Source organism: Diospyros lotus, chromosome 9 (assembly GCF_014633365.1).
Source record: "Diospyros lotus cultivar Yz01 chromosome 9, ASM1463336v1, whole genome shotgun sequence".
In the NCBI taxonomy this organism is placed as follows: domain Eukaryota; kingdom Viridiplantae; phylum Streptophyta; class Magnoliopsida; order Ericales; family Ebenaceae; genus Diospyros; species Diospyros lotus.
Genome location: NC_068346.1, coordinates 29,979,306 through 29,997,092, shown reverse-complemented (window position 1 = coordinate 29,997,092; position 17,787 = coordinate 29,979,306). Strand labels below are relative to the sequence as shown.

General features: G+C 37.8%; 1 protein-coding gene across 1 annotated transcript; it reads left to right on the top strand.

Moving 5' to 3' along the window:
* Positions 1 to 2,970: 2,970 nt before the first annotated feature.
* Positions 2,971 to 5,749, top strand: LOC127810511 (ABC transporter G family member 6-like). Its single transcript, XM_052350032.1, has one exon. It carries the CDS (start codon positions 3,400 to 3,402, stop codon positions 5,620 to 5,622), a length of 2,223 nt encoding a protein of 740 aa, XP_052205992.1. The 5' UTR covers positions 2,971 to 3,399; the 3' UTR covers positions 5,623 to 5,749.
* Positions 5,750 to 17,787: the final 12,038 nt, after the last annotated feature.

Here is a 17,787-nt window from a genome sequence, read left to right as displayed (position 1 = left end):
CTATCTCCTTAAAATGGGAAATCGAGATGTTTTGTGGTTGTGCTTCCCCTCGAGCTTCCTTCTTTTGATGTGAGGACTTGAGTTTGTCTGAAGCTACCTTGTGAAACTGATGCATATCTATAAAAATAGCAATCCATCAATGCATCTCCCAAGCAAAAAATAACATAAATAGCAATAAAAACAAGTTAAAAAGGAAGAGGATATGACGAGGAGGCAAGGTGAGCAGCTCGTCTCCCACCAGATCCTTTAGGGTTTGTCTCCCCTTCACACCCTTCATCTTTTTCATCTCTAGTTGCATCCTCGTCTCCCACCAGATCCATCTCTGTCACTATCCTCCGATGAAGAGGATATGATGAGGAGGCAACCCCTTGGGCTCAGTCAATCTTGAAGCATTGTTATCATTACCCTCATCACCAATCATCCAACACGCCGCTATTAGGCACTCATCAACAAATATCTCAGATAAAGCCATTGTACCCTTTGGGCCCATTTATTGATTTCTTCCTAGTCCTCCTCCACAAGTGAATTTGCATATGGCCATTTGCACACTAAACTTTTTATTTCATTTGTGCGCTAAAATCATGACGACTTCCAATAGCCTTGGGGCTGGCAAACAACCAACCACCTACTCTCAAAATCGTCCACCTTCTGTGGCCTGCCCCCAAATAATTTGACCTTATTAGTCATTTTTTGGAGTCACAAATTCTTCTTTCCTCTTATGGCGCGGACGCAGTAAAAGTAACGGAGTAAAGAAGAAGTAGGTTTTACCCCTCGCTCATTGCACAAGACATAAAATCCTATCAACTCGACCTAGCTATTAGGATAAAATTGGGCCGACACTAATTTCTCCTCCTCTAAAAATTGCATCCCAAAAGGGTGCAACGAAAGCCTCAACCCCAATGTTAGGTTATCCCAATGAATTTCTATCCATCCCCCTGAACTGTAACTGTAAATTCTACCTCATGTACGCTCCTCGGTCTCCGTGACTTTTCGATGCAAAAAGACTATGTTATATTATTTACTATTTCGCCCCTTAGGACTGACTGCTAAAACCTAGGAGAAATAACAATTTTGGTGAGGCTTGCCATGCCCGTTAGAGGCCTGGAATGAGGTTGAGAATAAGCCATAAGAATATACCTCAAAGTCTATTTTTCGAATGGAAGGAAAAGAGTCTTCAGGAGCAAAGTCTTCAAGATACTCGAAGTATTCGGAGAAAACAGAAGGCTCACAAAAGTCTTCGGGAGAGTCGGAAGACTCTTCGAGCACCCCAGATGACTCTGGCTCTTCGAGAAAAAAAGACAGAAATAAGGCCCATAGTGGACCACTACCTATTTATAGTCTTAGTCTTCAGAAGCCCAAAAGTTGCCAAAGTCTTTCAGAGACTTTCCTCATAGAGCCCTATCCGTTACCCGAATCAAGGCACCCACATTGTACTCTTCCCTTTGCCTTGCAAGCAATCAAAGGGAAAAGTGGAGAGCCATTGTTGTGGGGGTGCCCTAGGAAAATTGAAGCAAAAATCCTTGAAGCATTTTAAGTAGTCGAAAGACCCAGATGACTATGAAGAGTTCGCCAGAGCATGAGTCTCCCAGATGACCTTCAAAGAGTCTCCAAGATAGCTTAGCCTCAAGATCCAAGACTCTTCCAAGTCTCTAGATCCCAAGCCATCTGATGACTCCGAAGAGTTTTCGAATCCACCTAGACTCATTGGGAGATTTTGACCCCAAAAATACCTCCAGTCTTTTCAACCTCATCCAATGCATCTTCCCCAAAAATTAGGAAGACTCGTGGGACCCATCACTGAATCTTTATAAATTCTAACTCGTTTATTAACAAAAGGATCTTTTTGGACCCTTTGGCTCTAGACTTCTTCTATCCCAAAGACTTATACTCTTGGACTCTCAAACTAAGAACCAAAAGACTCTTAACTTGGACCCCACATAACCTATCGGGAGACTTCTACCCAAGACATACATCATACATGTATATATCTGTATTCTAGTTTTAAGACAACTTTTTTTGATTTAGGCATCGGAGGGCCTAAAGACCTATCCAAAGACTATTGGTCTCCTCGTTCCCCCGAACAGTGGATCAACCTCTGTATCTGTCATCCCTTTCTGTGGTGCCTTGGGCTTTGTGATTTTGTTACGGATTCTTCTTAAACTGTTCTCTAAGAAAAATAAATTCAATTACTGTAATTAATTAAGCAATAACAGTAAGACAACTAATACTTGAATTCGAATAAAACCCTAGGTTAGACAAACATAGATAAAAACAGTTCAAGTTAAACCCAATAAATTGCAAACACAGCTAAAACTCTTATGGTTCTGAGAAACCTAGACTAATCGAGTGATTGTCAGCAACAAGTGACAAATAGTTTCTTTTTTTAAAAAAAAAAAAATAGAAGATTGAAGAAATAAAATAAAAGGTAAAATAATCATTATGTCTCTTAATTTTGCAATAAAGAAAGTTATTATTATTTTTGAAATATAAAAAATTATTATTATAATTATATCAAATTTCAAAAGTGATTACTTATGTTTTTTTTTTATATTTTTCCATAAGAGTTTTCAAACTTTTAACTTTGGTTTAAAACTAGGAATAAATGCGAACAGAGGGCAAAAATGAAAATGTAAGCGTCATTTAGTGTTTGTGGTGCGCCGCCCACAAAACAATTTGGCAGCTTCGACGATCAGACTCAGATTAGTCTTGACAGAGAAGAGCTTTCACACTAAGGGATTAATTACTTCTCTCTAAATATCTACGGCTCGGCTACAGCTCGCCTAGACGCATATGCAAACAGAACAGTAGCTTACCCGCCCTACCAAATTAATATGGTACTATTGGGGATGAACATAAGAAGAACAACCCCCCCCCCCCCCCCCCGCCGCCACGTGTCCTCTCTTCTGCCTCTCTCTTACTTCTCCAAGCAAACCCATTTAAGACAGACAGGCAGACGTGCAGTGGTGAAGCGAAGGATCCATTCATTGAAGGAACAGAGTAATTAGGATGGGTAGCTCACCTCTCCCCCCCTCCTCTCTCTCTCTCTCTCACTTATAAATTAAACCTTCACGCTTTTAGAAACTCAAGGCCATGCCCATTATATTAACAACCTCCCAAAATTCAACTTCTTTCTCCATTTAGAAAAGCAACTTCCTACCTTCTGTATTTAAAAGCCTTGCCTTTCTGGGCTTCTCGCCTCATTTCACATTTCTCTCCCTCTCCCTCCCTCCCTCGCTCTCAGCTTCAGCTTTTGCCTTCGCTTCTCTTCTCTTCTTGCACCCAAGCACGCCGCTAATTGCCTCCCCAAGCACACGCCGTAACGTACGTATGAGCGCTGTTTCTTGCTGAGAGCCCAGCACACATCTTTACCTGCGTATTCGAAAGTTAATCTTGTTGTGAATGTCTCGTATCGTCGCCGAGGACATATCGCCGGCTAGAGATAGCTTGTCGTTTTATGATCGGAGTCAAACAATGGAACTTGCGGAGGCCCCCGGGCATGTGTCGCCGACACTAGGGCAGCTACTGAAGTGTGTCGGCGATGTTCGGAAGGAGGTGATCGGCGACGAGACGCCGGTGCACCAGGTTCTTGATCTAAGTGATGCTGGCGTTGAGCCTCGACCATTGCCGTTTGTGCTCTCGTTCAACAACTTGACTTACAGTGTGAAAATCCGTCGGAAAATGAGGCTCCCGTCAATTCTCCGAGGGGGGCGAAGCGACCTAGGAGGGGCGGGGGAGAATCTGTTCACGCAGACGAAGGTGCTCCTGAATGACATCTCCGGTGAGGCCCGGGACGGAGAAATCATGGCGGTGCTCGGCGCAAGTGGCTCTGGGAAGTCGACACTGATCGATGCACTCGCGAACCGTATCGCCAAAGGAAGCTTGAAAGGCACGGTAACCCTGAACGGAGAGCAACTCGAGTCAAGGCTGTTAAAGGTCATATCAGCGTACGTAATGCAAGACGATCTCCTGTTCCCGATGCTCACCGTCGAGGAGACTCTCATGTTCGCTGCAGAGTTCAGACTCCCAAGAACTCTCTCCAAATCCAAGAAGAAAATGCGAGTCCAAGCCCTTATCGATCAACTCGGCCTCCGGAACGCCGCCAAGACCGTGATCGGTGACGAAGGCCACCGTGGAGTGTCCGGCGGAGAGCGTCGTCGTGTATCCATCGGAACTGACATAATCCACGATCCAATCATCCTTTTCCTCGACGAGCCGACCTCAGGTCTAGACTCCACCAGTGCCTTTATGGTTGTTAAAGTCTTACAACGCATCGCGCAAAGTGGAAGCATCGTGATCATGTCCGTTCACCAACCAAGCTACCGAATCCTAGGTTTGCTCGACCGCTTGATCTTCCTATCTCGTGGACAAACAGTTTTCAGCGGTTCGCCAATGACTCTCCTTCAATTCTTCTCCGATTTCGGCCATCCAATTCCGGAGAACGAGAATCGAACGGAATTCGCCCTCGATTTGATCCGCGAGCTCGAAGGATCGCCCGGCGGAACCAAAGCCCTAGTCGAATTCAACAAGTCATGGCAAAGCACCAAGAGAAGTAGTCAAATATATGGAATTCCATCGCCACACAATTTGTCTCTGAAGGAAGCCATAAGCGCAAGCATTTCGAGAGGAAAGTTAGTTTCTGGTGCAACCAACGATGCCAGTCCGACCTCAATGGTTCCGACCTTCGCGAATCCATTCTACATCGAAATGGCAGTGCTATCGAAGAGATCGTTCACAAACTCCCGTCGGATGCCGGAGCTTTTTGGCATCCGACTCTGTGCCGTGATGGTCACAGGATTCATCCTCGCCACCATGTTCTGGCAACTGGACAACTCGCCCAAAGGAGTCCAAGAACGGTTAGGTTTCTTCGCTTTCGCCATGTCCACCACCTTCTACACTTGTGCGGAAGCATTGCCAGTTTTCCTTCAAGAACGCTACATTTTCATGAGAGAAACCGCCTACAATGCCTACCGTCGATCATCCTACGTTCTCTCCCACTCACTAACCGCCTTGCCCGCACTAGTATTCCTCTCCTTTGGCTTCGCTGCCCTGACCTTTTTCGCCGTCGGCCTCGACGGCGGCCTCTCTGGCTTCGTCTTCTACTACCTCATCATCTTTGCTTCCTTCTGGGCCGGAAGCTCCTTCGTGACCTTCCTCTCCGGAGTCGTTCCGCACGTCATGCTCGGCTACACCATAGTTGTCGCCATCCTGGCCTACTTCCTGCTCTTCAGCGGCTTCTTCATCAACCGCGACCGGATCCCGGCCTACTGGATTTGGTTCCACTACATTTCACTGGTGAAGTACCCATACGAAGCGGTGCTGCAAAACGAATTTGAAGACGCAACAAAATGCTTCGTCCGAGGGGTTCAGATCTTCGACAACTCGCCGCTAGGCGAAGTACCGGCGCCATTGAAGATAAAGCTGCTGGGCAGCATAAGCAGCACGCTGGGGATGAACATATCGAGCACGACATGCGTGACCACGGGGACAGATATACTGCAGCAGCAGGGGATCACGGATCTCAGCAAGTGGAATTGCTTGTGGGTGACAGTTGCATGGGGATTCTTCTTCAGGACTCTGTTCTACTTCTGCTTGTTGCTTGGAAGCAAGAACAAGAGGAGTTGATCCTGAGTTTGAATGTTGGGGTTGATTGATTCAGCTGGAGGCTTTAGGTTTCTGTTCTTTTCTTGTTTTTTTTTTTTTTTTTTCTTGAATTTATAAATGGGATTTTGGTTTGGGGTTTGCTGTGAAATTGGTGGATTATATATATACATATATACATATATAACAGTATATATTTATATATAGTTGGAATAACATTAAGTTTCATGTCCCCCAAATTAAGGGAGACGAAGGCAATGAGCTATGCAGGTTTGAATTGAATTTGAATTAGCAAAGTATCAGCTTTCTCACTCACGCATTTGGTATGTGCATTCTTGTTGGTGGGACTCATCAAGCTGTCTTAATTTGTTGTACAGTGTGATTCAGTGTTCAACTATCATCATCAATTCTCATGTTACGTACCATGAAACCCTAACACAATCACGGAGTTAGTAGGTTGATTGGCTTGAGCATTGCAAGTTCTATGCTTGAAAGCGACTCCCACCGTTTATATCGTTCTCACTCGGTTAGTTATGTGATCAGGTTTTCGAGGTCAATTACCACCTAATTCATATAATGAATCGTGCTTTCTTACGATTGTTCTTAATTTCAAGGTAGTCCTAACAATACTCAAGCCGAGTTTGTCTCGACTAGTTCTTTCTACGAAAGGAGAGAGTAAGGCTCGATTCTAAGTAGATTACTCAAAATCAATCATTATGTTTGAAAATGATATAGTAATGACATAATAAATGCATCATAAATGTCATATTGTACTAACTGAAAACTAAGATTATGCCATATGGATGGCGGAATTGAATTCTCTAGGTGAGTTAGGCAAACCAGTTACAGGTGTGGGCTTAGCTCTAGGTTTTTTTTTTTGTTCTCTTTATTTGGATAGGGTTGGATGGATCAGGCCTTAGGTCTACTTTGAGTAGACCCAACCCTTTAAATCTCATTTTTTTAGACCCAAATTAGGTGAAGGTTGTTAGGCTCAAGTTTTGGCCCCAAGCTAGGAGTCCCTCTAATTGAATATATATACTATCATCATCATGCTTTCTTGGGATTGTTCGGTTACTATTATCCATCAAGTGAAAAAAGTTGAAAATGTTAGCTCCTAAGACGTAGATCCAGCAATCGAATGAGCAATATATTAGTGTCAATTTAATGAGTTACGACTTCGGTCCTCACTTTGCGCAAGGAATAGAGATCCAATATGTGATTTACTATCCTTGTCATAAATGAAAATATGAGCCCTGAAAATTGTACAAGTACAGTTATTTCAAAAAGTTGAAAAGATTGATTATATTACCTCTTAAGCTTCACAATAGTCTTGTGTTTTCCATGTGAAAAAGAGCCCTGTCAAGCCTAACATTACGGGTAGTGAGGACAGAATGTTGTAATTTTATTTACATACGAAACCATTTATAATAGTGACTGATATTTTGTTAGATACTTTATTAGAGAGGAGACACGAAGTATGAATGAAGAAACTAATTAACTTAGTCGTGGGTAAGTAAATGCCACAGGGTGGAATGGTGGCGTCACGTGTAGGATGGCGTGTAAGGAAGCTACTACTGAAAGTGATGGATGCCATCCCATTTGCCATGCACACCACCATCAATTAATTCCTTCACACTATCTATCTATATATAATAAATTAATATATATATATAATAAATTAAAAGTGTAATTCATACCATATACCTGTAATTAAAAAGTATATTTATTAATTAAAATTTGATTTTATAATTTTGTCTTTGTAAATAATACTTTTATCAAATAAAAAAAGAGAGAATACAACAGCCATTCTAGTTAGGACATGTCCTGAGAAACAACACATGATACCAAAAAAAAAATTATCAATACGATGAGAATACAAGGGCATTACAATAGAAGGGAGGGCATGTCCCAAAACTCACAAAAATAAGCTTGAGTATTGATGTGGCACTACCTAAATTACAAGAATATTCTTATGCGCTAGTAGTCTTGCTCGTCACGTGAATTGTCCGAGAGATTGACACGTGGCAAGTTTATAATCTGGAACGGAATTCGAAAAATTTGGGCTGAACCTCGAGACCAATTCTAGCTTGACCGGAGTCCTCGGGAGTCGTGTCTGCCCGTCTCAAATTTTATCTCGGGTACCCCATATAACTTACCTTACTATAAAAAGTAGAGGTTTTCACCAAATATGATAAGCTCTCTAACTCTTACATTTTTTACTACTTGCATTTATTCTACTGACTTGAACGTCAGAGTCTATCCCAGGGGACCCTAGCCCTGTCATTCTATTGTCTTGCGGGTTGTATTCTTGAGGCCCGACATAGCTAAATCTGAAGTTCTATTCCTAAGGTCCATTTGTCGAGACAACACGTGGTGGTCAATCTCAAATACCATCATCAAGTATAAAACACCATAAGTCCAACAACTAAAACAAAAATAAAAACAAAAACAAAAACAAGACATTCGTCATGACATACGCATTAAAAAAGAAGCTACCAAAGGAAGTCGTCAAATAGCTACAATTGCTTTGACGATGACAAAGACAATCACTTTTTCACTTTCCTAAACATTATTAGAAATTTGAGGTGAATGCGAGCATGATTTTATAATTTCTTTAAATGATATGTATATGAAGATGACATGTTTGTATGTTAGGGCGTAATTGAATAATGAAAGAATAGAATAACGCGGTGAAGTGAGGGAGGCTCACAAGAAATCTAAATCTGAAATGAACATTTGATAGGCTTTCCCTTTCCTCTCTTTCTTTCTCTTTCCTGCTAGACACGAAAACTGTCCATTTCCTTCATTATTATTGCATTGCATGCTTTTCAACCTTACCACCTCTCTTCATTCAGCCGGTGTGCGCTCTTAGCTAAGTTACATAGTTAAAAGGCCGTGTTACGTTAACAAATAATTTTAAATTTGATTAAATATAAAAAATAAATTAAGAATTAATTAAATTTAAATTATTTGTTAATGTGATGCAACGCTAACTATTCGAGGTACAGATGAACATATATGTTATTGTCTAGATATAACGATAATTTTATAATTACAATAGAGTATAATTATCTCAAACTTTTAATCTTTAGGAGACTTGCAGAATTGGAAGTGATGAGGGGTGTAGAGTGTCTCACACTCGGGTGTTCTAATGATTAAGTTAGTCTTCGAAAGAGTATAGAAAACAAGAAGATTGTATTTTGAGTAGAGTTTTTTTATCTTACCTCAATCGAAAAAATCAACTTCTATTTATAGAAATTAAAATTGACAAATAGAGGAGAATCCATGCCTTTTGGATCATTTGTTCCAAATTTCTAGACAAAAACATTGGATGTGGGTTTAACACATTTTTGGACTTGAGATTTACTTCTGGGAGGGTTTCCCGAGGGTAACCGGGAGAGTTTCCTGGGGAGAATTCTATTGGGAATGAGTGTTGGCCTTTTCTTTTTAGGCATCTTTCTCTTGGATCTATCTTGGACTTGGGTCCACTTTTTCAGACATAACAATATGTTGAAAAAAAAGAAGATGAAAAACATAAGATCCAATTACACTCAAATACAAGAGATTTTTACATAAAAAATTTTAAAAGAAAAAAATCACGCCTATCTGGACGACAGAGAAAAAATGTCACTATGTAGTAAAAGTTACAACTATAAATCTCAATATTCTCTCTTTAAACCCAAATCTCAATTACATCTAATTCCTAATTCTCACTGATCTTTCACAAGTAATTTACGCACATTGAATAACAAACCAAACATCATATTTATAGACTAATTTCTTTGTTTACTAAGGCTAAGATTTTATTGCCTAACAACAACTAACAACTAGATAGTAAATAGGGTTACACACTAAATATGAAATCAATATTAGAAATATGAAATAATCTTTAAAATCAATTAAGATTTTTTGCTAAAAATTCCAACAATATATATTGGATGTACCTAAGAATTTTCTCAATTTGCTCCTCAACTTTCCTTTTTCAACATTAATGTGAAGAAAGTATCTTCCTTTTAGACAAAATATGCATTTATATATTATGCCTTAAGGTTTAAAATTTAAAATAATTTTATTAGTTGATAAAATATTTTAAAACACGAGTTATTAATTACATTTTAACTATAGCTTTTAAAATAATTTAAATAATTAGCATTAACATTTGAGATTAGTTTTTAACCTTTTTGTTGTGCTCATTAAAATTAGATTATTTTGAAATATTTTGTTGTTTACCAAAAAAAAAAATTAATATTTTTGTTCATCTTGAAATACATTTTTTGAAACATTTCTTTTTTACCACATATTCACTAGGAATGCTATTGACACCTTAAATATTTTCTTGACGCTCTTACATTCGTATATTATACTATATGTTTAATCAACGTAAATATATAATATACTTATGTAAATGTATCACTCCTAAATGTTCAAGTAGTATTTTCATTCTCGAGATGATCATTCTTATGTGGTTTTCGGTGCTCATAGCCTCAATTATGTTAGGGAAGATAAATCACAGGTGTAAGATTTTATTTCACTATATAAAGTGATGATCGAAGTCACAACTCACCAAACTAATACTAACATATCACTCGATCTATACGGACTAGTATTTTCATTCTTCATATTACTCTTTCTCTATCATGATGCCACTTTACCATCATCAGGGTTATTTGATAAATAGTCAAATCACATTATACTAGATGATGATAAACCCGCGCTTCATGCAGTCTATATCTAAACTAACATGAAAAACAGTGTATAAAACTTATTCTTGAAATTTTTTATATAGAATTAAATATGTTTAATTAAATTAGGTTTTTTTTAAATAAATTATACAATTGATATCAAAATCAATAAGAGTTATAAAATAACGAAGAGAATATTTAATTGCATTCATCATTAAAGAGATAAAGAATAATACATTAAATTGAGTTTGAAATCCTTTAGTGCAACTTTGGTAATTATTGATATTAATATCTTCTCTAATAAAATAGATAAATGTGGGTTTGTGTTCTTTCTGTGTTCTTTCTAATCATTTTACTAAATTAACAAAAAATTGTTGCCTCATTCTATTAATGCATTAGTAACACTATTAGTTTTTTTTTTTTTTTCAAACCGATTGTGTAACAGCCCACCACACGAAGCCCTCGCAAGAATAAAAGATCCATAAAAAGGTTGTCATGTAGTGGCACAGAAACAAGTTTAAATAAAACATATATTTTGCAAGCATAAATGAAGCCTAGAATAGTAGAAGCAAAAGTGCAAAACACATGCATGCATACATGGCCAACCACTTCGACCGTGGTTACATGGTTTATATATTTACAAAGTTTGTGCCTATGCAACTCAAACGAAAAACAAAACAAACCCTGACACTCCCAGGGACTCTAGACACCACAAGACTTGAACAACTGGGATTGCCCTATACACCGTACTACCCTACCAGCTTACGCGCTGCCACTCTCGCTCGTGATCTTGACTTTTCCTTTACTTGAAATGATATTAAAACAAGGGTGAGTTACAAGATTCGGGAAGTATAACAAGAAATAACAAGGCTAGTATAATTGAAGGTGTAGCCCAAACCACCCGCGCACCACGTGCATAACTAACAACAACATACCAAGACTTCTTCTATTCACAAGTCATGAATAAACTGCAAAACTAAATATGTATTTAGTGGTCCTTGGAGCCCACACAAAAGACACTAGCAACCAAGTCCTTAACAAACCTACCGCTGCCATGAACTGGCAAGCATGAAATCACAAACCGCTACAACCTCAAGTCGGTACTCCTACCTAAAATGGAATGATACTTTCGAGTGTAATGCTTAACCTCAAGTTAGTTCTCCCACCTAAAATGATACGGTCCTCCAGTATGTGAACCTTAGGTTGGTCTTCCCATCCGTAATAATAGGCTCGGATTGGTACTCCCGTCCGAAAGATGTACATCAAGAAGTTAGAGTCATCGCCCTCAATAGAGTCATGCAATGTAACACATAAAAATATATGGCATTGTAAGCATAAACGTGATACAAGGCCCCTATAAATTAGGCATTAGGCCATGCTTTGCTCATATAGTAATACACATTCAATACAGTTCCTCGTGTACCTAGTCATTCTAAAATGCACGTGTCCAAGCATTCACGGAATATGACTCCCCGTTGATGCAATTCTCGGATCCCAACACCACACCGTCAACATAGGACATTAATTAAATAAACATTAAATTCACATACAGAAGGCCCAAGTCCCACAACCACCATACAATCTCCCTTTTGGAACCTAACCCAACCAGTGCAGCATCATTCTACAAAAAAACGAAGAGTGATACAAGCCCTTCTAAGCTAGTGAACGCGCAAGATGCAGAGAAAAATACGATTACCCCTAAATCACGGACCACAAGTAGACGTCTTTACAATTAAATAAATTAAGATTATTAGCTTATAAAAAAATAAATCACATCACAAAAAAAAAAAAGAATGAGGATTTACCACGAGTTTCTACCTTAATTTTTCCTCCCTGCTAGCTTCATTTCCAATCCTTTAAATATGGTTGCCTTTCCCCTATTTAATTTCCAATTTTATGCTAATTTTTTTTAATCAATTTCAATTATAATTTTTAATCTCATCTGTCAAAGTTAATCATCACCCTTTTTGTTTAATTACAAAACAATTGCAATTTGAGGAGATAAAAGAAGTGGGCTGGAAGGGCTTGACGCGTGGCTGCTGGCAGCCACTTCTATCTTTCCCAATCTTCTAGAATATCCTGCCACTTTTTCATTCCTGTCTTCTCTTCCCATATACTTACCTATAGCACCATAACTTATGTGAGTGTAGCATGTATTATATTTTTTCCTAGCCACAATATTTGACTTTTCCATACTATTATATGATAACATAGGATATATATATATATATTCATATGTACACACGCGTATACAAACCGTGCAGACAGCCTTCCTCAGATCTCAATTTCAACCTCTCTCACTTCAATTTCAATTATTATATTTAACATTAACATTATATAACAAGTAATAAGCAAACTATGCTAAACACCCTAGCTACTACATTTTCTATATTACATAAATATTTTATATATATTATTTATTATATATTAATTATTATTATAATATTTTATTCAACCTCAAAAATTTTAAAAACTCTCAATCACTTTTTCATTTAAAACTATAATAAATTTATTATCTTTTTTTAAATTCTTTAAAATTATAAATTCTCAATAAATTATTCTCAATACTCAAAATTACACATTATTATTTTTTTTAAAATACTGAGATATTACAAAATTCATATATGATGAGTTATGATTAATTTATTATGAGTTATAATTTATTTATTTATTAATAACTTTGAATATTTATCATTTCATCAAATAATTTTAGTATACGTGCTATTGCTTTCTTTTCTAAAACTTTTTGGGTGTTCTCCTCCATTGCTCTTGGTCCTTACATTACATAATTAATTAATTACTACATAATGCACAACCCTTGTCGTGGAGCACTTTTGACAAAACGCAACACCCTATGAGCAACATCTATGTGAAATTTGCATGGTTCATGCTTATATAAACTGGCTTAATACATGCATGGCATAAGTGATGTCCGGTCTTGTAATAGTGGGATAAATTAAGCGACCCACCATCCTTCTATATCGAGATGGGTGTCTTCCTTAATCACTTTTGGTTATTACGTTACATAATTAATTAATTACTAAACAATGTATAATAAACAGACTGATAAAACTAAAATAGTTCATAATAATAGAGTCACGTAGACAGTCAAAGACTTTGACTTTATTATATTATGTTAGAGATGAAGTAATTATTTTGTGGGTAATCGATTCTATATCTCATGTGCCTATATGGGTCATAATCCATATCTTTTCAATGGAAACAAGAGGTTCTTCCTTAATTATGTGATTACCTAAATAGTCACATTGGGCTTTCACTTCCCTGAAGAGTGACACCATCGATCTCAACCTAACTCGAGCATAATTAATGGCTCTGTGCGGAAGAATCATCAACATTTAAAAACTCAACTGCATGGTTACACCTAGAACTTAGTACTTCTTTGATAATTTATGTTTCTATAAGTATTTTATATGATTTATTTTTAGTATTTTAGGTTCCTATAATTTGCTTTTTTCTTTTTTCAAAACAATTCCTTCTACTTGGCAAGAATGTATTTATCTTATAAAAAGTATATTTTAAGAACTAAATTTTATAAAAAGACCCAATATTTTAAAAGTATATTACATAAATGCAATTAAAATGAACTCAAATTCGCATAAAACATAATTTTACCCACCCTGACTGAAAGTCAGAGGGCATTGATGGGCTAGAAAGCTGTGGGGAAAGGGACCGCTAACAGCCGCCTAACTGAGTTAGGGCGTCAATTATGGGTGTTGTACTTTTGTTTCAAAGACAGTTACGTGTAGGTGTGCTCTTCCTTCAGAAAATATTTATGTAAACCCCATGTGTAGGTAGGCTAACAAATCTAAAAATTAAAATTTGATCACATTAGTGTAAAATAAGATATTCAGTCATAATAATTTTTTCATTGAAGAATGACACATTTATAAAGAGAGAGTGTTAGAATTAAGTTCTTAGAATAACATAACTACTCCTATAATTAAGAGAAATATAATATATATATATATACAAGAAATCAATTAATAATTATCATTCTACAAAACGGATTCAAAACTTTAGGGATATTATTGACTTCTCAACACTTTCTCTCGAGTTGGAGAGTGAATGTCAAGAACTCTCAACTTGATCAAGATTGTTGAAAACTTATCCTTTCCCAAAGGTTTTGTGAATATGATTTGATGAAACAATATACTTCGAGCCATCTTATATCTTGTCTCTAATAAAGTGGCAGTCCATCTCTATGTGCCGAGTTCTTTCATGAAAAAAAGGATTTGCAGCTATGTGCAGAGCTGCTTGGTTATCACAATGAAGCAACATAGCATCAGTTTGAGTGACTTGCAAGTAGTGCAACATATTTTTTAACCAAGAGATCTCACAATAAGTTCCTGCCATAGATCGGTATTCAGCTTCCACTTAAGATATTTATGCAAACCCCATGTGTAGGTAAGCTTACAAATCTAAAATTAAAACTTGATCACATTAGAAATTACTTGAATTCTAATTATGATAATTCAACTAAAATCTTGATAGAGGTAGGGTTTTGATATGAGTTGAAATTATATTAAATAAAATTTGGATACTTGTATGTTGAAACTCTAATGTCAGCACTCGTTGATAGGATCTACTATTGGAAATGGTTCTCCCTCGTGCAAAATAAGCGATGTGACTATTTAAGGGCATCTTAAAAAATACCCTTTAGGTTGGAATTATGTGGAAAATGCCAATACTAAAAGAATGATTAGCCCACCTTTTTAACTCCTTGATTGAGTAAGGTATGATTTTGTAGCAATATAGCCCTCAGTTTGTCAAGAAAGCTGCGTGCTCCTCTTTTTCAAACACCATTTGGATTTGGTTGTAGCTTGAATAAGCATCTATGAAACTTATTAGAGCATTACTTAAGGTTAAGTCCACTAGTTGGTCCACCTTCGAGAGCAGAAGGGATATATATCATTCAAACAAACTCAATTCAAATCAATGAAGTTAATGCACATCCTCCAATCTCCATTCAGTTTGCACACCATCAACACATTTTCATGTTGGGTACATCCTTCTTGGATGGATATGCTTGATATATAGTAGTTTGTCCACTTCCTTGACTATTGCCTAGCCTTTTGTTTCTCAAGCGAGAAATACCTTGTTTTTGGTCAATGAAATGTGCACTTCGATCAATTTGAAGTCAATGTCCACTGTGACCTTCAAATTGATCCTAGGCATATCAGATGGCTACCACACGAAGAAAGTGTGAATTCCCAAGAGTAGGGTGATAATGCATTCTCGAACTTCATTAGTTGTGGTTTTCCCCACCTTCTCCAAGTCTTTTACTAGAGTAGGTGAGTAAATTTGGTAGCCCAATCCCTTTCCAACGTCCATGATTGAGGAGACATCATTATATTAGACCCACAATAGGTAAAAACTTCAAGGCACTTCTTATTTGCCTTCAAACTCTCCCACACCCATCTTGGTGTGGAACTCAATCTTCTAATGCTAGAGAAAGGCAACAACCAAGTCAATCAATGGGCCTTCTAATAATGACATTATAAGGGTATGCAAGATTGACAATAGTGAATTCAACCATTAGAGTTTAATAGTTATCACCTTGGCCAATGGTGATGGGAAGTGCCAACATGCCTATCTTAGACATGCTTTGCCATTCAAACCTAATTGAGGGATTGATGGTCTCTAGTCATTGCTTGTCCAACACCAATTGTTCAAATGCCTGCATAAAAATGATATTAGCGAAGTTGTTGAAGTTAACTAGAATCATGTGAACATTGTAATCAATAATGGTATGATATTTTACTCTTGAGATTAAAGTTTTCATGATGAAAATATTCCATGTATGTTTTTCTCAAATTTCTCAAGTTCTTAGCTCTCAATCAAAAATCAATTTCAAATTGATAAAATAAACATTCAAAGCCTAAATGTATATCTTAAGGAGATTGGAAAAACAAAGTGAAACATATCTCAAATCAAATCTCTTGGAAGAAATATGAAAGATTTTTCTTAAGGCAAACCCAACCATTTGCCGACTACATTAAAACTTTTTCTTTTGATTTGTAGAATAATCTTAAGCAATCTGTTGATTAACAAAATGGTAGTTTCTAGTCTTTTAAAAATTTTCCTTGATTTGTAAACTAACCTCCTTGGATCTGTCGACTAATAGTATGCATGATTTAGATTTAACACGCATCTGCCAATAGATGGAAAAGCATATGTTGACTAACAAAATGCTTATAAAATTTCCATTTACATCTGTCAATCAATTGCAATGCATCTATCAACTAACCTTTGCATTTTTCTTACATCTATCGTCTAACCCTTTTCATCTGTCAACAGTTTCTTTCTTTTGATAGGTCTAACGACTAGTTTCTCCACTATTCTGATTATTTCCTTACACCACCAATGACAAGATTTTTCAATTAGGCTTTCAAGCTCTATAAATAGAGATCAAATGGTTGAATTGAAGGCACTAGAGATTACCTTACAAGCTTCCAAGTGCTCATCCGATAGTGTGCTTCATTGGTGAATTTATTTCTATGTTGATGAAAGTATGCAGGATCATTCAAATCATCAACAAATAGAGGAGAGAGAAGACCACTCTTGTGAAAGCATAGCTTCAAATACATGCTTAAAGGAAAGTAAAGAAGAGGATGTAAGCACCCCCGCCCGGATATCCCAACCACCCGGTCTATCCGAACGAGTGCGCTCACAGAAGGGAAGAGGAATAGACAAAAGACAGAAATGCCCTGGCATGCATAAATAAGAAATTTAACAGTGGAAGCGAAACGGTAAACATGCATGCCCACAAGCACCCCGCTGATACAGCGGTCATGAAGTATATAAAAATACATACAGACCCTGTGCCAACAATAGGAGGTACAAATGACAACCTGGCACAGTCAAAAATAAAAGACAGCGACTCTAGCAAAACATCAGAGATGACGGGGGCAGCTAACTGTACACCTTACCAACGCGGCCGGCTGCTAAATGGAACGATCCTCGCCCTCGGCCTTTGCTTTACCCTTACCTGGAATGATGGAAAGCAAGGTGAGTCGCAAGACTCAGCAAGTTTATAAGAAATGAAAGGCTATAAATAAAAGAAGAGACCATCCCAAACACAGCCCCACAAGTACACACAAGTCATGAGACGCTACAACACAACAGTGTAGTATAGTGAAAGCACATACCGGTCCTTGGGGCCCACACAAGACACCTGGCACCCAAGTCCCATACCAACCTGCCGCTGCCCTGGAAGGCAACAATATCCTCAACAAACCTGTGCGCACTGTCCCGGGGCGGTACTCCCGTCACCCGTATCCACGTCGGTACTCCCGACAACCGAGCCATAGGCTCCCTCGGAACGGTACTCCCGTCCGAGAACTAAATACTATCAGTAGCCATGCAATGCACATAAAATGCAATGGCGTAGTGAGCATCAACGTGATACCAGGCGCCCATACATCCAAGCATCAGGCCATGCTCCGCCCATATAGTAAGCCACACACGATGCATATGCCCGTGCTGG

Bases quoted from the DNA above. Each gene is read 5' to 3' on its own strand.
- LOC127810511 (XM_052350032.1), top strand. From the start codon at position 3,400: ATGTCTCGTATCGTCGCCGAGGACATATCGCCGGCTAGAGATAGCTTG.